The sequence below is a fragment of the Schistocerca nitens genome, chromosome 9, assembly GCF_023898315.1.
Source record: "Schistocerca nitens isolate TAMUIC-IGC-003100 chromosome 9, iqSchNite1.1, whole genome shotgun sequence".
Classification (NCBI taxonomy): Eukaryota; Metazoa; Arthropoda; class Insecta; order Orthoptera; family Acrididae; genus Schistocerca; species Schistocerca nitens.
The window spans coordinates 217,402,399-217,425,161 of record NC_064622.1 but is presented as its reverse complement, the minus strand read 5'-3'; the positions used below and the strand labels follow the sequence as shown (position 1 = coordinate 217,425,161).

General features: G+C 41.4%; 1 protein-coding gene across 1 annotated transcript in view; it reads right to left on the bottom strand.

Annotated features, from left to right (window-relative positions):
* LOC126203851 (small G protein signaling modulator 1-like) overlaps positions 1 to 22,763 on the bottom strand; it is a 353,457-nt gene that overhangs the window by 303,733 nt on the left and 26,961 nt on the right. Inside the window, exons 5-7 of the mRNA XM_049938226.1 lie at positions 18,653 to 18,805; positions 16,100 to 16,167; positions 15,860 to 16,002 (exon numbers count right to left, since the gene is read on the bottom strand). Of these exons, the coding sequence (XP_049794183.1) occupies positions 15,860 to 16,002; positions 16,100 to 16,167; positions 18,653 to 18,805 (364 nt within the window). The remainder of the gene's footprint in view (positions 1 to 15,859; positions 16,003 to 16,099; positions 16,168 to 18,652; positions 18,806 to 22,763) is intronic.

Below are 22,763 nucleotides of genomic sequence, written 5' to 3'. Positions count from 1 at the left end.
ACATAGCCAATGCACACTATTAGCAATCAACTCCTATTTGTCAACTTTGGAAACCACCTCAAGAAGACAGTTTTGATTCAGTGGAATGGCATTGCTGCAGGCACGATTGGTATCAGATGCCCCAGAGGCAACAGCAGCACGTGCTTCCATTATTATCATTTCTTACAATGGCTAACACTGTGTCTAATGTGTCATTAGAGACCTGGCCAGTGATGCCTGCATCTGATTCTGTCTAGAGTATTTGCAAATCACACATGACCAGATGTTGGAGCATTTTGGAAATGCTTGAGGATAGCTGGCTGTAGATGAGCTGGGATGACACGCAACCATTTCCAACCCACTGGATCCTAGTCCCTGTTATTAGGGTGTCCATTTCATTTACATTGAAAAAGGGAACAATTAAAATAAATTAGAGAAAAACCTGGGACAATGAAGAAAAAAACAGGACATAAATATTGTAATGACTAAATTTAATAAACATACTAGTTTACCTTTACAACGTGCACGTAAAGAAATAAGTACAGTCCTCTGCCATATTAGTAATACGTCATTGGAAGAAGGTATTTTTCCCCGACAGGCTAAAATATGAGCTCATACGACCAATTTATAAAAAGGGAGAAAAAACTGAGGCTACAAACTATTGACCAATTTCATTACTCTCAGTTTTCTCCAAGGTACTAGAGAAATTGATGCATAGCAGAATGGTTGAGCATCTTAGCAAATACAACATCCTCAGCAATAACCAGTTTGGCTTTCGGAAAGGGGTATCAACCATGGATGCAATACATGCCTTTGTTGACAATGTTATGGAAGCCATAAATAATAATATGGTGACGGCTGGGATATTTTGTGACCTGTCAAAAGCTTTTGACAGTGGAAATCACCATATTCTCTTGAGTAAAAGCCAAGACCCTAGGAATGGGTGGAACCATAGGCACGTGGCTTGAATCCTATCTGTGTGGTAGAAAGTAGACGGTAATTGTGGAAGGATTGCATGGTGGTCAGGTATCTTCAGAATTGGGCTCCATTACTGCTCAGTATTGGGCCCACTGCTCTTTCTACTATTTATAAATGACTTAGCACTATGTATAGAATATGGGAAAATACTCATGTTTGCTGACGACATCACTTTATCGGTTAATAATCTCTCAGGGAATGTGTCAAATGAGGCTGCAAATAAAGCTTTTGCAGATTTGACAAACTGGTTTGAAACCAATGGCCTTACAGTCAACCTAAAAAAGACAAATTACATTCATTTCTCTTCTAACACAAATGTTACTAATGAAATGAACCTAAAAATGGGTGAGCACAAGATTTTGAAGGTTGAGTCCTCCAAATTCTTGGGTCTGCATATAGATAGCAAAATGAAGTGGCACCACCATATTCAAGATCTGTGCAAAAGGCTAAGCTCAGCAACGTTTCCCTTAAGAATAATTTCAGACACTAGAGAAATGAGCACAATAACAACTGCATATTTTGGCTATTTTCACAAACTTATGCCCTATGGTATAACATTTTGGGGAAATCAACCAACAGCAAAAAAAAGTGTTCCATGCACAGAAGCGAGCAATAAGAATTATGTGTGGAGTACATCCTAGGCACTCGTGCAGGGATCTGTTTAGAGCTCTACAAATCCTTACAACACCTGCCCAATATATTTTTTCCCTTATGTGCTTTGTTTCAAAAAATAGCAACTTATTCAAAATCAATAGCTCATACCACAGTTATAACACCCAAAGGAAACTGGATATCCATTATGAGCTAAAAACGAAAAGCATGGTCCAGAAGGGGTTTTATACAGTGGCACCAAGATTATTAATGCCCTCCCACCGCACATTAAAGAACTGGTTGGAAACATGCCAAAGTTTAAAGAAAATCTGAAGCAGTTCCTTTTAGATGAATCTTGTTACAGTATTGATGAATTTCTTAGCAAAAATGCATAGAATCTCTTTTTTGTGCTTAAAGCTTACTGTGTGACCTCTACAATTGATTAATCATACAGTGTAACTTAATACAATTCCCAAATCTATGTATGACCGTATATGACGCCTTTATAACTTAAGAACAATACCCAAATTTATTTATGACTGTATATTCTTTCAGATATCCTGTATCTTAACTAATATGTAAGGGTACATGCTAAACTTCACAGTTTCTTTAATCTAATGATAAGATCAATGTATCTGTGCACAAAACAATAATCTGTAAAAAACCTTGACTCGTTCTATATCCAGGGATATGTTCCCATATGGATCTATAGAACACAAAATAAATAAATAAATAAATAAATAAATAAAATAGATGACCCCAATTGATTTTTACAATTATTCTGCCGCACTATCAGTGTACTTTTCACTTTTATGTACTTTATCAAGAAGTGCATTTTCGTTTGAAATTGTATCATAAAAGACAGTACACGATACACCATTAAAGCGTGTTTTGACAATGAACAAGGCCCTCCCTGTTTCAACTTCATTCTGTTTTTTTTTCATCTGACCACAAAGAGTTCACTAACGAAAACACACGTTCCACAGCAGCATTTGACCCAGGAATTGCCAGACAAAACTCCACCAAATGAATAATGTTTTTCATGTTGATGTTTTTACTTTTGAAATAAGCAAATATTTTACACCACGTTGCACTAACACTTTCTTTGTCTCCTTCTTCACTTTTTATCAAGTTCTGTGCACATGAAAATTCATCGAACAGTTCGTCTTCATCAACAGGAAAATTTGGTACAATATTTTTAACAAAAACACAACAGACCTGAATATCCTTCCACTGTAGCTGCTCCTTTTCAGTATTAATCCAGTCAAATGCTTTAAAAGGTGTGAGAAATGGTAAACACCATTCTTTAATATACTCAATGCAAGAGTCATAGATGTCAGCATAAATATGAAATTGTTCTACAGTAATTTCACCCTCTTCTTCCAGCTTTCTTAGAGTCTCATGTATAAAGGATCTGAGAAATCTTTCAGATTTTCTACACTGTAATTTGCCCAATAATTTGTTTATTTCTTGATAAACTTCCACTATTGTGATTTCTTGTTTCTCAATACATTTAATTGTTGTGGAGAAAGGTTTTAGCTGGCTAACAAGAAAATGTAGAAGAACAATAGACACAGGGTTATCAAAGAATTGTTTAAGGATAACAGGACACTTATCAAGGGAAATGAAATATGATTTCAAAGCAGGAAATATCTCTACAATTCTTTCCAATGCTGGTGGCAGAGATAGCCACCTTGCCTTTCTGTGCCCAACTACAGTTTTGTATTCAGTTTCAGTAAACTTACAGAGTGACTTCAGAGATTCAACCCTTACTGTATATATATGTGGAAATGCTGGTAGATTTTGTTTACAATTAATTAGCAGTCGATGGGTAGGCAATCTGAGCCAGTTTGTAAGGAACTGTGCACCACATGTGCTGGACAGCCAACACCTACTATATTATTCACTGTGTTCTGTTGCAGTTTATAGAACAAATTTTTTTTTTTTCCTTTCCTCTGCTTACCACAAAAATTGGTGTCAGTGTTGTCTGCAGAAACTGCAATCACCCTTCCCTCACGATCATATTTCTTTAAAACCTCCAGTACATAATTCTGAAGTAAATCTGAAGTTTCTCCAGCTAAATTAACCAATTCAAGCACTTTCACCGTGATGCCATTTTCAGGGTGAAAATACCTGATAAGGAGAGGAACCAACTTCAAATCCAGATGATTCGATGTATCAATCATTACAGAAATGAATCAAGCACTTTTCAGTTCATTTAAAACCTGCTGAGCTGCATACGGTGCAATAACATTTGAAATGCTTGCATTACATTTTGCGTGTCTACATGTGAATTCAGGATTGAAAAGTTTTTTAACAACTGCTGTAGTACAGTCCACTGACTTAAAGCTATTGTTATGCTTTGCACTGTGGTATGCAAACATAGCTTCTTGTGCTGCCAACTGCCTATCCATTTCTGTTACTGATTTTAAGTTTACATAGTAGTCACTCAAGCATTTATTTGCTCTTTTCGTTTGATCACTCATACGATGTTTCTTCGTCTTAATGTGATTCACGATGTCAGACCTTCCACCATGACCAATAGCAAATTTTGATCTGCACAACGTACATTCTACAGTTTCTCCACTACCAGTGATAAAAAGAGACTCGCTTTTTATATTGCTGTTAAAATTACACTTTCGTTTTGGCATAATGAAACACTGATTGCACAGTGCAAAACATTAGCAGTGTGGTGACAAAAGCCAGAGAGCAAGTATCAGTGGTGTAGAGTATCTCTGGACTGAAAGGATGGATTCAGTGGATCGATTTAGAAGAGAAGAATCTTCGTTGTTATTCGTAACCTATGGTGAGTTTAAAATTACTTGCGATTTTTGACAGTTCGGTACATGTTTGCGGTATGCTGAAAGTCATCACATGCTTCCTAGCGTAAATAATTGCACAGTTAATAGCAATTTAAACAACCAGTAGCGTAAAATACTCTAACCAAGCGGAATCATAAAAAAAAAAAACGGGACATCTGAGCGTCCCCAAAAAAACTTTCAGGACAGCGGGACATTTTGGTAAAAAATCGGGACTGTCCCGGGAAAAATGGGATGAATGGACACCCTACTATTATACAATGCAATTTTATTAAATGTAACTCTCCTTCTGTCGGTTCCTGCTTCTTCAAGGCTTCCATGGTTTTCAGCAATGCTGGATCTTGCCTCTGTTCAGCAGCTGTCACATAACGCACCAATGATAGACTTCATTCATGCTGGTATGTTCTACCAAACGAATCCATGAAAAGCAGTTGATGTCCTTATGTTTGCATCCACTTTTATGTACCACTGTGAAGTTGCTTTCCTGAAGCCTCAGTGCTCATCTCACCTGTCAATCCAACTAATAAGCCAGCATAGAGAATGGTAATCTGTCACAAATGTAAAAGGCTTGCCCAATAAATACGGCCAGAAGCTTTTTATGGCCCAAACAACAGCAAGGCATTCTTTCTCGATTACAGAACTGTTGGTTGGGTGGATTAAAAGAGGGGAAAGGGACCAAACTACGAGGTCATCAGTCCCTTGTTCCAAATAAAACAATGGCACAAGTGTGAGAATAAAATGAACGAGACTGACAACTCAAAATGGAATGAAAGGAAAAATTGCAAGAACAATAAAGGGCAACAAACATGTAAACAGAAAAAAGGGGACAAGAAAATCACAGAAACACAGGAAACGGGATGAAGAGATTAGAACAACAAAGCAGATTACCATGGCTGGCTGACCATGAGAATAAAAAAGGAGAAGGCAGCCACTCTGCAACACATTAAAACCTCCACCCTAGAAGCACTAGAGTGGAGGATACAGAGGGACAAAGGATATGCACTAAAACTTAGATCAAATGATAAAACCCAGTCTCATGAATAAAACTTAAAACTAAATCAGCCGATGAGGCATTGTCAGATAAAATTAGTGGCAACAAGTCCAGTAAGCCAAGATTTCGTCACTGGGCAGTCAAAGTGGGACAGTGCACCAGAATATGGGCCACTGTCAACCGGGCGCCGCACCAACACTCAGGCAGGTCTTCACGGCGCAGGAGGTAACCGTGGGTCACCCAAGCATGGCCAATGCGGAGCCAGCAGAGGACAACTGATTCCCTGTGAGAGGCCCGCGTGAAAGACTTCCACACATTTGTAGTCTCCTTAATGACACGCAGTTTGTTGTGTGTACTGTTATTCCATTCTGTCTCCCAAAGCCAAAAAACCCTACAGCGTAAGTCATAATGCAGGTCAGGTCCAGAGATGCCCATCTTCAGAAGCGGTTTCCGCATAGCCTGTTTGGCTAGCCTGTCGGCAAGTCCATGGGATGCCAACGTGTCCTGGGGTCCACACAAACACCAGTGAATGACAGGACTGGACCAGGGCATAGGTGGACTCCTGGATGGAAAAAACCAAAGAATGACAAGGGTAGCACTGGTCAGTAGATTGTAGGATGCTCAAGGAGTCGTTACACAGAAGAAATGATTCCCCAGGGCATGAATGGATATACTGAAGTGCACGAGAGATGGCCACCAGATCTGCAGCGAATACACTGCAGCCATCAGGCAAGGAATGCTGTTCAAATGGCCTCTGTGGATGTAGGCGAAGCCAACATGACCATCAGCCATCAAGCCGTCAGTGTAAACCACTTCAGAGAGTGACAGCGGAGAGCGGCAGGAGTAACCGAGTCATTAGGGTCATGTGAAAGGTCCAGACGAATCGGCAGCCTAGGTGTACACCATGGAGGTGTATGCAGGCAGACCTAGATGGGAGGTGGTAAAGGGAAGGACTCCAGTTCAAACAGAAGGGATCACACATGAGCCGCAATCATTAGCCCTGACCTGGGCCAAGGATGCAGGAGATGAACAGCCGCGGGTGGAAAAAGGTGATGGTAATTCAGATGCTCAGGAGAACTACAAATGTGTGCAACATAACTGGTGAGCAGTTCTACACATCAGATCTGTAATGGAAGGACTCCGGCCTGACACCGAGGCAGTGACAGGAAGATTGGGACGTCGTCACTACCACACAGGTCATCATGTGCTCTCCAGAGGGTAGATGGGAGAAGAACTGGGCTGCAAATTGATAAATCAATGGCCAAGTAACTACCTCGAGCCACACTGAAATGTGAGGCGGCCCCAGTATTTAAGAGGCAGAGGTCGAACTGAGACAGTAAAGTTTTGAAATCTTTGCCTCAGCCAGTAATCATGGTGTCACTCCACAAGGGGTTATGGGTGTTAAAATCTCCCAAAAGTAGGAAAGGTTTAGAGAGTTGATCAATCAGTACAGGTAATACATTCAGGGGTACTGCACCATCTGGAGGAAGATATACATTGCAGACAGTTATTTCCTGCGTCATCTGTATTCTGGCAGCCACAGCTTCAAGAGGGGTTTGAAGGGTCACAGTTTCACTACAGACTAAGTTTAGGACATAAACGCAAACTCAACCTGACACTCAATTATAGTCTCTACGGTTCCTGTAATACCCCTTATAGCTGCGGAGGGTAGGGTTCCGCATTGCCAGGAACCAGGTTTCCTGGAGGGCAATGCAGAAAGCAGGTGTAAAGCTTAACAGTTGCCGTGGCTCAGCCAGGCGATGGAAAAAACCACCGTAATTCCACTGTAGGATGACTTCATCATGAGACTGGGAATGCATGGAACATTCAATGAGGCAGTTTACGCTTCTGGGTCACCATTTGGCATTGACGTTTTGCCTGAGCAGTCTATATCCATTGTGTCTTAGGGTATGGTGAGATCCATGTCCTCAGCAGATGCCAGAATCTACACCCCATCCACAGACACAGAACTTGTAGGTAGTGGTGATGTGGGTGCCACCGGAAGTTCCTTGTTCTCAGCGGTCTTCTTTCTCAATTTCTCGCGTTGCTCCTTGGGTTTCCCTGGCTGGGAGAGCTTCACTGAATCAGTCTCCAGGACTGAGGACGAGTGTGAAGCCCTATGACCAGCTGCTTTTGGGCTCTTCAGCCGCTGGTGAGTGTCATCTTTCCCACTAGTAGAAACCTGGGAAGGGAGTGAACCAAGCAACCCCTTACCAGTGAGAGGAGCCAAAGAAGCCTTATGCTTCTCTGACTCAGAAGTGGGGACTGAAATCCCTGATGGTTGGTGGTGAGGGGGGGGGGGGGGGTTGCTCCCGAAGTAGGTGGTGTGTGAGCAACAGGGGGGAAAGCTCCCCCACCACCATCAAGGGGGAAGGTGTAGTCTCCCGGTTCTGAGAGGCAACAGGATTTTGAGGAACTGATGGGGCAATAACTGTTCTCGTGGCGATGGCATATGAGGTGGTCATAGCCACATGATGAAGGTGCTCAAATTTACTCTTAGCCTCAGTGCAGGTCAGTCAGTCCAGGGTCTTATATTCCATGATTTTCCTCTCTTTCTGTAAAATCCTGCAGTCTGGCAAGTAAGCTGAATGATGCTCTCTGCAGTTGACACAGATGGGAGGCGTGGTACATGGAGTATTGGGATGCGATGGAGGTCCACAATCTCAACAGGTGGGGCTTGAAGTACAGCGGGAAGACATATGGCCGAACTTCCAGCACTTAAAGCACAGCATTGCGGGAGGGATAAATGGCTTGATGTCACAGCGGTAGACCATCACCTTAACCTTCTCAGGCAATGTGTCGCCCTCAAAGGCCAAGATGGAGGCACCGGTGGCAACCTAGTTATCCCTTGGACCTCGATGGTCACGCCGGCCGAAACAAACACCTCGCCACTCTAAATTGGCACGTAGCTTGCTATCTACCAGACTTGTCAATAAGTAACTGGACAGAAACCTTAGATCTGCTTAGTGATTTTATACGAAACAAGAATTTGCTTCGGTTCTTGGCCAGATCTTTTGCCAAGGTACGACAGTCGTAGTAATTGTGTGCTTCAATGCAGACCTTTTTACATGTCCATTGATCTCTGCTAACCTTTGCCTGTTGTTATTTGCACATGCTCTTTTGAACCGAGAGTGCAACAGCCTTTGCTTCTTCAGCATTTTCTGACTTTCATTGTTAAACTATGGTTGGACATTCCTATCCTTAATCCACTTACTATGCACATAGTTCTGCAGCTCATGATTTACATACATCTTGTTTAAACTTTGTCCCCAATTCCTATACATTGATCTTACTGGAACTAAGTGATATCAATTCGTTGTCCAAGTGGGCTGGTGATAACTGCTTATCTGCTCTTTCTAGCAGAAACACTTTCCTAGCCTTTTTGAGCGATTTATTAACTTTTCTAATCATAGTCACTTTGATGGCATCATGATCACTAATCCCGCCTCTATACTAACGCTGTCAATAAGGTCCCACATGTTTGTAGCTACAAGGACTCAGATGTTTTGATTGTTTGTTGTTTGCCATATTAGCTGCCACTAGACAGTTTTTGGAAAACTGTGCTCAAAAGTCCTTTCCAAGACTGTTTGTCAGTACCATCTGCAAAGTATCCACAGACAACCCAGTCTATACTCTGTAGGTTAAAGTTGCCTCCAACTAGTATTGTATGCTCTGAGTATTTACATGCTACTAATCATAGACTTTCTTTGAAAGACTCTAGAACTGTCACAGGTTGCCGGTAAAAACATCCATCAGTTGACTTGGTTTCACCAAGACCTGTTATACGTGACCAGATAACTTCACTGTCACACTCAATGTTGACCTTAATAGAGACAATATTTTTGTCAACTCCAATGAACACTCCCCTCCTATGGCATCTCATCTGTCTTTCTGATATAACTTCCATGACTTGCTAAATATCTTTGAGCTCTCTACTTCAGGTTTCAGCCAGCTCTTGGTCTCAAGAATACTTTGAGCGTGAGAACTTCCCTGGAGTGCAGGAAATTTGTTAAAAATAATTTGACAATTTACTGAAAAAAATCTTGATAGTTGTAGTGTCTTTACTCTAAGCGCAATCTGATTTTGCTACCTGCATACTGACTGGCGAGTGTTCAGAGTACCTCAAACTGCCACCTAGCCTAAAAAACTAAATGTGCACTCCTCAAGTACTCCGCTACCTGAGCAACTGCTTCCTTTGCGTAGTGCACCCCTGACCTATCAAAGCAAGTTCTATAATTCTTATCCGATAATGCATGCCCAGAAATCTGCTACCAAGGCTATCACAGTGTCGATGAAGCCTTTGGCTCCAAACCAAAGGACCCCGATCAACTCTGGAAGCAGTGACACAAACTGCGAGCTCTGCTTGCACTCCACATGCGAGGCCAACACCCTTCTCCATCTCCATCAACTGCCTGTATGAACTGAAGATGGCCTTGGAACCCAAGCGACAGGCGTCGTTGGGGCCAGTTTGAGCCACAACTTGCAGAGGACTGCACCCTGCACACTTGATAGCCACAGATCAGGCCTCTTCCGTATATTGGAGGATATCCCCCAGCAGACATACCTAGTGTACATTCGTTTTCTTTCTGCCCCTGAATTCAGTCTCCCTAAGGGGCTCAATAACACGACTAACGTTGGACCTAATGATAACAGGGAACCCCTCCTCATGTGTGCCTGCTCAGACCCTGCTTACAGAACACCCACCTGCTCACTAATAGAAGGAATAGGCAAAGCCCAACAGTCAGTCTCCATATTGGGCCTCTGCCTTGAGCGATGTGAATGCACTACCACCCACCACTCCCCATGCTGTGGGGGAGCATCCACCACATCGAGTACACTAGCACGTACCTCAGCAGCAGAGGTCATGGGTGAAACAAGGGACAGCTGAAGTGCTCCATGTGGTGTGCCACATTCTCCAACACCACTACACTCCAAGGCAATAGCTTGAAGGCAGCTAACCTTAGCCAAAAGCACATTCAGCTGTTAGTGAACTGCACCCAGCTCCTCTTGCATCTGCACAAAGCATGCAAACGTCCCACCCACGCTAGCAAGACTACTGAAGTAGTAAACTACAAAAGCTGACAGAAACCGAGATACACAACTTGCCACCCTACTGATGTGCCAACAATGGACACTGATGCCTTGATGAACTGAGTAGCTGGCTGTTCAGAAGAAATGGAAAGTGCACTACAGACTGCCTCGATTTGCACTTACAGTTAAAAATGTGAGATTAAAAAACATGTATGAAATTTAAGAAATATACTGCTAAGAAAACACAGGAGAAGCTAAATGTTTTCATCTACCTCTAGTCATGCCCTGAAATGAGGAATTCCTACCCAGTATCCTTCCCACTCTTTCCACAGCGGTATTATACCACCCACCAACCTTTGCAATATCCTTCTAAATCCCTATTCCACCCATGCTCCCACCTCCTTGCCTCATGACTCATATCCCTGCTATACACGTAAATGCCAGATCTGCCCCACAGAATGTCTGGTCACAGGCATCTCCTATCCCATAAAAGGCAGCACTATCTGTGAAAGCAGTCATGTGGTCAACAAACTAAGCTGCAACCACTGTGCAGCTTTCTAAGTGGGCTTGACAACCAACAAGCTATCTGTCCGCCCAAATGCCCACCGATAAACTGGCCAATGGGCAGTTGGACCACTCACTTGTAGCATACGCTGCCAAAAACAATGTGCTTCACTTGAATGACTGCTTCATAGCCTGCACCATCTGTATGCTTCCCGCCAGTACCTGCTTTTCTGAATAGTGCAGGTGCGTACACTCCCTGCAATATACCCCACATTCCCGTAACGTTCACTAGTCCCTGTTCTTCACCTGCCTATCCCCTTCCTTCTCACATTCCAGCACTACTCGGCTTTGTATTTCACCAAACACATCCACTAGTCTCTTTCTTTATCTACTTCTCTGCTTTCTCCCCCCCCCCCCCCCTACTTACACACACACACACACACACACACACACACACACACACACACACACACACACAAAACCCCACTACCCACCCTCTCTCCATCGCCACTCTATGCTCACTCTGCACTACTCTCAACTTCACAGCTCCCTTTATCCCTCAAATCAGCTGTACAGCATGTGGGCAAGACCACGTCCAATGCACAACTGTACAGGTTATGCACAGTGAAATGTGTAAATACCATCTATCAACTGTGCATCTTGTACATACACAAGAACATGTGGACACATGAAGATGACATACAAATGAATTCGAGTGTAAATAAACACAATAATGTGTCACTATACATTTAAAAAATTTAAATGAGCTGCCAGCAAAAACTACAGAGCTCCTATCAAAACATATATAATTAAATAATTTTCTTTATGTTATAGACCACTAATACTCCCTAACATGAATAGGTGAAACATTTTTGATAAATACAAACTAAAACATTTGGTTGCAAAAAATGGGATCTTTGTTAACTAAGTCATTAATCACTATGTCCGTTCCCGGTAGCTGAGTGATCAGCGCGACAGAATGTCAATCCTAAGGGCCCGGGTTCGATTCCCGGCTGGGTCAGAGATTTTCTCCGCTAGGGACTGAGTGCTGTGGTGTCCTAATCATCATCATTTCGTCCCCATCTATGCACAAGTCACCGATATGGTGTCAAATCGAAAGTCTTGCACCCAGTGAACGGTCTACACGACAGGAGGCCCTAATCACATGACATTTACATTAATCAATATATAAAAATTGTATAGATAAAAAAAAGTCTACTCACCAAACAGTGGCAGAACACACACATAAAAGAAGGTAATAATTTGGCATGCTTTCAGATCCAGTGGCTCCTCCTCCATGCAGAAGGGTTGAAAGGTAAGGAAGATGGGTGAAGGAAAAGGACTGGAGAGGTCTAGAAAAAGGGGTAGTTTTTGGGAAAGTCACCTTGAACTGTGGGTTAGGTGAGACCACAAGACAGAGATTACTGCTTAAACATCGTGCATGAGTTAATAGGAGTGAAAAGCTAAGTGCATTGTACATAACAGAGGTAGGAGGGAGGTGGTGAAAAACAGACAGATAAGAGAATTAAAGATGTAGAAAACTAAAGTGGAGTGAAAAAAAGAGTGGTTACTGTGATGAAATGGTGAGATGGAAGAAATTAACAAACATTAAAGCCAGATGGGTGGGGAGGGCAAGTCTTGCAGCAGGGTCAGTCACAGTAGGGAGATGGGTGCAGAAGAAGCATAGGGTCTGACAAGAATAGCTTTTCATCACCATTCCAATCCCCACAATATTCTTGTCAGACCCTTTGCTCCCTCTGGACCCATCTCCCTGCCCTATGACTCCTACCCCTGTGACTAAACCCACTGCACAGTATGCCCTGTGCACCCTCCTATCATAATCTATACCAGCCCTTTAACTGGCAAAACACACACTATCAAAGTGAGAGCCACCTGTGAAATGACATGTCATATACTATAAACACTGCTCGGCCTTTAGCATTGACATGACTACCACCAAATTATCAATTAGGATGAAAGGGCATAGGCACATGGAGTATACTGGCAACATGCAATATCCTGCTCTAAAACATGATAATCGTGACCTCAGTGCCCATTTCACCACACGTGCCATCTGGATTCTTGCCCCCAGACACAAGTCTCTCAGAACTCCACAGGTGGGAAACAGCGCTACAACAAGTCCTTGGTTCTTGCCACCCACCTGGCCTTAATTTATGTTAGTATCTTCTGTCTCAGCATTTCTTCACAGTAACTACTCTTTTCTTCACTCCATTTTAGTTTTCTACAATTTTCATTTTCTTACCCATCTATTTTTCACCGCCTCCTTCCCACTGCTGTTACGTACAATGCAATTAGCTTTTCACTCTCATTAACTCATGCACGATGTTTAAGCAGTAATCTCTGTCTTGCATATTTCTCTGTCTTCCACCTTTAAGCTCTCAGGTTTTCAAATCTCATCCAATGTAGTTCCCAACAATCAGTCTTCTTCTCATCCAGTCTGATAAGTCTCCCGTGACACATGGTTCTTGGTGATTGTCCCAAAATTTTCTCCTTCTCCTAGACCTCTCCACTCCTTCTTCACCCCTCTTCCTTACCCTTCAACCCTTCTGCCTGAAAACGGAGCACACACACACACACACACACACACACACACACACACACACACACTACTACTGCACCATCATCCACTATATTGACTTGCCGCACCACCCCCACCACCCTCACATGTGCGACATGAATAACCAGTGCCACTTACCAATGATGAATTTAATAGTTACACTACATTTCTGCATGAGACTATTAACTGTAAGTCATTTTGTTTTGAAATTATTGAATTGTAAACAGTTACTTCAACTTTTTGGATCCCATGTATATTAGCAGAAAATCAACTACTCTTACACTTCAATGGAGGGAAATTTTTATATGTTGTGTTGAACAGAGAAACAAACAAGCAAAAAACAACACACACACACACACACACACACACACACACACACACACACACAGTGGAAGACAGCGTAGAAGAGGCAATTTTATCACTTGTGATACGTAAGGCTGCACTGAAATCACACTGGAGCACAAGATCACTCTCAGCATACAATCGGCAGTAGCAGAAAGAGTTTGGAGTATGGGCATTAACACAATGAACAACCATCCATATCTGTAAAAAGTTTGAAATGAAGTAACAGAATAGATCATGAAGAGCTACTCCAGTGCTGTAACCTTTCATCAGATCACAGCACAGGGGCAGGAGTCATAGGGCAGGGAGATGGGTCCAGAGGGAGCAAAGGGTCTGACAAGAATATTGTGGGGATTGGAATGGTGATGAAAAGCTATTCTTGTCAGAGTGGAGAATCGATCAGTGTAAAAAAAACATTCTTATGAGTGAAAAGTGGAACATGTACATTTTCAGATTGTTTCACGGAATGAATGAGAACCACTCTGATCAAAGGACTGAATATTGTGAGTGGTCTGAGCACATGGTTCATGAGGATGAGGAATTGGCTGGGAAATTAGTGTGGTCTGATAAGGCCCAACTTAAACTAAAATATACTAAGAACTGACACAACTGTGTCTTCTGGACTGCTGAATATTCTTACACTCATGCAGACAAGGCAGTGAATCTACCATTGTTTAATGTGTGACGTGGTGTAGTCTATCATTGCATGGTTTGATTAGTCCATAGCTCTTCGATGGTACTGTAAGTTATAATACATATGTTGATAACCTTAAGACAGGGATTTTGCCTGTCATTCAAACCCTGTATGAAGATTAAGACTTTGACATGAAACAAGATGGAGCCATACTTCACTACCATCGAGATATCACAGTGTTCATGGACTACCCAGACGATGGATACATCGAAGAGGTCCTATTAAGTGCTCACATCACTTCCCTGATTTGATACCTTTGGACATCTAACTGTAGGAGATGATCAAGATGGTGTGTATTGTTCAAACTATCAACAATCAATGAACTCGGTGAAAAAATTGTAGTGGCATGTGCTGCCACTTTGCCAGATAAACTGACACGGGTGGTTTGGTTTGTAGTTCAGCGCAATCAGCACTCATTCCAAACATATAACTAACTCTCAATGGCAAAAACATAATTGTAGGTCTATTTTTTAAGAATATATGAACTACCAAATAGTGACAATTTTTTGGACCCTCCCTCCATCTGTATACACAGCATTGAAATTAAACAGTAAAATAAAATATTGTTCTTTACTAATAAAAACATTAATAACCTGGGTCATAACCAAACCTTGACAATATAAATGACATGATTTTCAACTCATTCTGATAAGTATCAGCGTGAGTAAATTAGCACCAATCGTAATTTTTTGTTAGTTCTTTACAGAGGTTGAATGCAATGGATACTTCTGCCTGTTAATGAATGCTTTTACTTAATCCACCTAATTGAACACTTTCCATGATGGGCATCATGGAGACAAGTGTTTGGCAGTGATATGTATGTTTGTAACTTATCCATTTCAGTACCCGTTTGAAGACAATAGTTCCATATCTAGTTAATAAATGCACATGATTGAAAACAACAAGATAATAAAATGCAGAACATACTGTACAATGGACAGTATGCTGATAAAAATAAAGATTTGAATATGCTGAAATAAAGACTTTACAGAAAAAAGAAAAATAACAGAGGCTTTAGACAAACAGTAGTTTCCTTTATGTAGTAAGATGTGAAAATGTACATGGAAGAAAATGGGCTTTTAAATCGATTAGGGTGTTCCTAGGAAGCTACAGTATGATGCAACATTTTTGGACTCTGCATAAAGTGTACATTAATTTGGATACTAAAGGAACATCACAACAAAAGCTGGAGGCATGAAGTTCTCAAGAAATAATGTCAGGCAAATAGAAACAGTCACTGGAATCAGAGTTAAAGCGCACAAGCTATAAAAGCCGCAAGGCACTGGCAAAAATATGTGAACAGACCGTAATGAAAAGTCTAGTTTTAGATGACAAAATAGTTTGTTACTCACATTTAGGGCAGTACGGCGTCGAGGAGGAGGGGTACTCTGACCTGTTGATATACGATGCCTTTGCACTAATTCATCTGCTGGAGGATCAGTCCAGAAATGGTCCTGTGTCTTTGTTTTAGAGTAATCCAATGCACACGGGCCAACTGAAAGATTATCCATGATGATAAAGATAACAAAGGTGAAGTGTTCAAAATTAACTAGAAATCCGAATTACAGTTTTGCTTGGTTGAGGTAACTTACCAAGAAGGGAGCTCAAGATTGAGCCATAGTCAGGATCTGCGACAAGGGCATCTTTCTCATAGTATTTGCTGAAACAGACCATACAGCTTGTTAGATACCACTGAATCAATAAATGAGAATGAGAATTATTTTGTAAATAGCTATAAAGAGGCTGTAAAATGTTGAAGCACATTGTGATTACTTGCACAACAGTGATGAGAAATAATATTAAGTTCCAAAAGTTTTTTATTTTGTTTTGAGGCAGCACATAGTTGGCAAATTCATACCACATCAAAAATAACAATGATGCCAAGCTATAATACTACATCTGCCTGGTGAAGATCTGTCAGAAAGGAACCAAGACAAATGGGAAGCCATAAATAAAACTTGGGACAGACACAGCATGATTAACCCTTTAACTGATGTGGGCAAGTTAACTCCTCATGCTCCACCACCCACCCAGTGCTGAGGACATATTTAAAAGTGGCCTCTGGGCTTTCCTGAAATGTTATTGACCTGTTTTCATGTCCTGTTCCACTGATCACTCTGTTGGGAATGAGTTACTTCCACATCTTGGTCAATTAAAGAACAACATATGTGCCTCTTTGCATGCTATCATTAAAAAAAAGTGTTTCAATATCTTGAACCATTTATGAAATACAACATTTGTTATGACCATGCAATTCATGATTAGGAGGGATGTGAATGGGCGCATCACAAGACTGTCCATTAGACATAAAAGTCAGTAACTCTAATGAAATAAAATATCATTCTGCTCTCAGTTTTAAATAAAATTACTGTATCTTATCTACATTTCATACACCACAATGTATTAACCAAAATCAATCATTCACAGAGTCCATGCAATGAGTTTTTACCTCTGCCTCTTATTTAAAATTTAGTGCTATGTTTTACTGAACTTGATGCAGCACAGTAACTAAGATGAATAATGAAAATAAAGTCAGTCCTTTATTGAATGAAGGTACAAGACTGTAAGATATTCAAAAATTGTGTCGTGTCATCCAAACAAGACACAGGCAGGGAAAAGCACCACAGGCGCAAAGATGCAAGCTGATGCCAGTGTCATAGAGACAGGTCCCTCGCGCAAGTTCCACCAGCGCCACGAGCAGAGCTGAGGATGAAGATATCGACTTCGCCTTGGCCAGTTGCTGGCCAAATATAATCCACCAATGACCGGACGACAGCAGTCAGAAGCCTACTCAGAAGACAGAAGAGCAGCTCTCGCCCACTTGGTTATAGATCATCATCCAGGACTGACTTAGGCAGGGAATATCGTTTAGTGAACTCTTAGAAGTGGACAGACAGTAGTTGTAATTTGCATTTGCTATGTACTGTGAAGTTTACCTATGATCATTTGCACTTAGCCATTGACAGCCTTTTTCATGTTGTATTACATGCAGTTTTACAGACCTTCATTATTCGACAAGTCACAAAGATGAGTAAACCTTTTTAACTCATTTGTGTGACTTTGTTGTTAATTTGTTGGAGTGTTGTAGAACCTTCATTCTCCTATCCTGTTACCTGACTCTGAGGCACAGCTGTGTAAAAGTGGCAGGGAGAAATTGTCGTAGCGGTGTACTGCACCAGAAGCCGTTTCAGGAACTCACAAACTCAGCTTACTTTAACAACAGTGGCAAGTTGGTCTCCACAGCAGTAGTAATGGTGCCGTTACAAAACTGGTGACAAGAGCTTACAAAACTGGTGATGAGGGTTTACAAAATTAAGTATGTCACAGCAGCTGGAACACCAACACCCAGCACATGAAGCAGCATCTGGCGAACAACACAGCCACAGAAAAGATGTGCTCAGCACAGAATGGAGAGAGCATATCTGTAGCAGTGAAAGGATTAACGATCACAGCCTTAGATAATACCAAACTACTGGCCTGGTACAGAGACACAGACATCAAAGTATATACAAGAATGCTGAACTTTATTTATTGATACCGTCAACGATGAGAAAATATTTATATAGAATGAATTATCTTTACAAACATTGACACCACATGGATGGCACACTCTATCTGACAGGGGAGGAACAGTGTCAAATGGGAGTTTAATAATAGATGTTATTAATTTGCCAAAATGAGATACCAATTTCCTTCCTGTAAGTAACATAGCAGGAAATGGTAAGTCAGTTTATTTTTATTGACAAAATATTTTTTTTAAAATCTTACACTATGGCAAATTTCATCTATGGAATGTGGAAAATAGTTTGACTTGAAATTTGTCAGAAAGCAAGCAAAGAAACAATCCATTTGCAAAGTTGCTTGTTAAGTCAGGAAGCAAGGAAGGCAACAGGTTGCAACATTTTCAAGTGACAGTAATCTTATCTGTGATATGTAAGGCTAGGACATCAGACACAAATTTAAATTTGCTCTGCCTAAATCTATCACATGTAACCGTGCTGCCAATGAACCATATGTTAAATAAGTGTTTAGAAGGTATGTACACTAGAGTAGGGAGGGGGGGGGGGGACACCTGGTATATACCGCCTCATCACACATCATACAGGTACATGCTTACTTTCTGATCAACAGTCTAAACAGCTCACCTACTGTTTTGCACCAAGTAGTCAATTATCTTGGCCAAAGATTTCTCAAAAAGTGCTATGCGAATCCATAGGTATCGTGGAGGTGGTGGTGGTGGTGAAGTCTGAGAACCATTCTTCTGCAGTGCTGAGGAGTCGCCACTTGAACTGGAACGCCTGAGTTAAAAAACAAAATTAAAGACATTGTTATCATGATGCAGCTGACTTAAACCTGTGACATAATTAAATTTTAACACAGCAGAGAGAACACAAAACAAAAAATAATATGTAATTTTATACTTCTATCTTCACAGGTGGTTGTTTGATTGGGGTTAAGGAACTAAAAAGTCCCTCAGTCAAGAGTGTGTTCATCCAGAGGTAGTGATGTCCACCAAAAATGTGCTCAGATAAGAGAAGTATGAAGCAGTATTAATGGCAAGGCACTCTATGTCAACACTGGTGCCAGAGCTGAAAAACAATTTACAGAAAACAATTTACAAGAAAAGTTGGGGAGTACATTCTAAAGATGATATGAAGAGCTTCTGGCTGAGGACTGCAAGGTGCATTCCAACTGGTAATCCCACCCGAGTGGGGAAATGTCGATGGGATCAATGTACCTCATATGCAACAGAAATAGGATATGTTGGATGATCAGGAAATTGTCAAATGGAGATTACATAGGCGGGAAAGAGTTGGTACTATTGGAACGGAGGAGGGAAGATTCCCACTTTGGCAAGGACACTGTCTACAGGACTTGTCAAGAAGGTGCTAGTGGCACACAATAAGGACTGGGTCCAACAATTTCAAAGGTGAAGGCACCAGTGAGCCATAAACCTAGCAACCATAGTTCAAGTGGGATTGGACTACAGCCCAGTAAATATGATGGAGAGTACCGTAATCTGCACCCTAAGAGGTGTGGGCAAAGAAGTAGGAGCATTAAGCTTTTGCATGCAGCTAATCTTTAGCTGATGAATCTGGAGCAGCCAAGTCAGCTTTTTGTCACAGATGAGGCCCAAAAATCGAGACTGTCTAAGTGCTGGACACGCAAGTAGAGTTCTGGGTCTGGTGGACTTTGTTACAATGACAAAAATTCTTGACCCAAACTTTTGCAGGAGAGAACTGGAAACCAAGGGAAAGGGTCTAATCAGAGGCCTGTTGAATGGCACCTTGGAGCTGACATTTATCCAAGGCTACAGAGGGGGAACTGTGCCAAATGCAGAAGTCGTCAACCAGTGTGGGGTGACCAGTGACATAATAGAGGTCACTGCCCATTGATGGCCGTGAGGAAGAGTGTAACACTTACAAGGGGAAGGCCTCAGACACAGCCAACCAATTCGGCTCTAATTTGGCAGGTCACTCGTGTACAACCTAAAACAAAGGACTAAGATATTTTGGGTCAACATCCCCGCAATTTTGAGAAAATCACCCCTAAAGGTTATGACGAGCAATCGACTCAAAATTGGTGGGATCGATATATAATTGTAAATAGAGCATTTTTCATCATCAGGTATGGGGTCCAAAAACACATACTTTTCCAGAAATCGAGGTAAGAAACTTTTACAACTGCGCTTCTGTGCCCACATGGTAAATGCTTTTCACCAACAGCACCGATAGCGCAACGGTCAAGGTAACTGGCTGGGAATCGGAGAACCCGGGTTCAATCCTGAAGAAACCTAGCGGATGTTGTTCTTTTCATTCGTATTTTTCCATATCTCAATTGACAGGGATAGGAGGGTTAATAAGGTAAGTAAATCAATAAGAAATGATAATAATAAGGTAGGCAAATAAATTTCTCAAACCTCTTGGGATAGTAAACAACTAAAATGTTACTCCAGGTCACTTTACAATGGCTCTTCCAGTCACTGTTACGTGTCCTCACTTTTCTTCGAACAATTAGATGGATGGTACTTGTCATACAAACATCTGAAACAAATATACTCACGGCATCAAGAACATCTAATGAATGCAATGTTCCGACAGCTACACTGTTCCTTCCGAAGAGTCGGCGGAAAACAAACTTGGTTTACATTTAAAAATATGTCTTTTTCGTACCATGCATACGATATCATTGCCTGAAAAATCAGTGCTGAAAGTTGGTTATGAATTATGCTGTGAATAGTTATTGCATCCGTGTGGTTGTGCAATTCCCGCTGGGTTTCCAGAATCACATTGCAATTCTGAAGCCTGGAAATAAAGTTTTTAACCTGGCGATTGAAATAGACATCACACGGCTGGCACACAGGTGTGTAGTTTGGCAGTATTACTTTTACAGTGAACGTCGGCTGACCCTCGCCATCTATAAACATTGTGTCATATATTATAGTATTAATTTGTCCACTCCAGGAATCCAATATTAGACAAAACTTGTTATCAGAAACATATGGTTTTAAAACATTCTCGCGAAATGTTCTGTAAATCGCATTCATCAGTTTCCCAGATTTGGAGCAGGTAATGTAAACATTTTTCAATGAGTCGGTTAAACGACTGACCTCTTCTATAACCTGAGGATGAAATGTAACATTCATTTCCTGTAAACAAAGGAAAACCTTAGGCAACACTTTTCCAGAGGCTGTGATGGCATATTGCGCCGTGAACGAATGTGTTAGTTTGTTTTTGCTACCAACTGTGACAAGGGTTCGTTTTTCTCCCTTATGCGGTAATGTGCATCAAATATTCATCAGATACTCGCATCCTGTTTGATTGGTGCTGATCACGTAATCATGATTAAAACCGGTCATAAGTGATGCCGTTAGCGTGCCGAAAAGAGATGCCACTTTCTGTATATCTTCTATGTTTTGTACCTCCTTATGAGAGACGTATTTAGTGACATGCCATTGATGAATTTTATACTCCCGATTTGAAATTTCTTGCACAAAGATAATGATGCAGCAAACGTAAAATCCTTGTTGGCCATATATTGAAGCACTGCACCTGCAGCCCACTCCTGAAGTATTCTCGTTGTTACATTCTCGTTACGACAATGAGATTCGACAAATTGGTTGTATGTCCACTTATTTATCGCCTGGTATTTGCTGTATCTTGTCCCTCCTTTAACGATATCACTTTCCCACAATTTCAAATCCTTCTTCCTTTTCAGGGCTATTGTTGCTCCATTCTTTTGCAGTGTTCGTAAGTTCCAATTTGGATGATTCCTGGCTAGCGCTACCCCCTTTACTTTTACTTCAAGGGGTATAGCGCCGTAGTTCAATCGTTTAGTAACCGGTTCGTAATACTCATTGGGAACAGATGAAGCACATATTCCCAGTGATGTGGAGATTTCCAAAGTGTTATGACCATTTTGCGATTCACTAGTCGGGATATCTTCCATTGAATCACCTTCTGCTTTGTCTTCATGGTATAGTACTTCAGTATCAACAAAAGTCATTTCGTTCGTCAGCTCCAAAAATCACTCGACGATAGCCGCTCCTATCAATCTGGAACACCAAGAAACAGAGCTGTCTGCTTCCGGTAGTGCACTGATAATGCATCTGTCTTGCAACACTTTTACAAACCAAAACACAGCGTCAGTAACTTTCCGCTTGCCATCATCTCTGACAGGCTCCCAACTATATATTACAGTGCTATTCGAAGGGTGTACATGTTCCATTATTCAGATTATACACCTGAAAGATATGACACAACAAACAATAACTAGTTACTACGGCATAAACAGACGAGCTAATTACTACAAACTACATACAGTACTCGTCATATGTTACTTATGGAAGAACACTGTATTCATTCACAAAACGCATTTCATTCGGCGCATTAATGACGGAAAAATCACTACACGTATCAGCGAGGTTTGTGGCAGCCTAATGACAGAAAACAACTCTTTCAGATTGACTTCTATAATGCTCATGCTGGACATCTTCACTCTTCCAGGTTCACAACTATGATATGACGAAGAGGCAACCGGGAGAACATAACTCTCCCCACATGCATTCTGTCCCGTGCCTCGCTGTAAACAAGTGTCGCGTGGTCGGCTATCTGTGATCCCTCGTGAGGAATTCGCAAAACTCTTACTCGGTGTTGTTTTCATGTGGCAAGGCTTAAAAGTTGAGATACAGAAAAATACAAACGAAAAGAATGACATCCGCTAGGTTTCTTCGAGATTCGAACCCAGGTTTTCCGA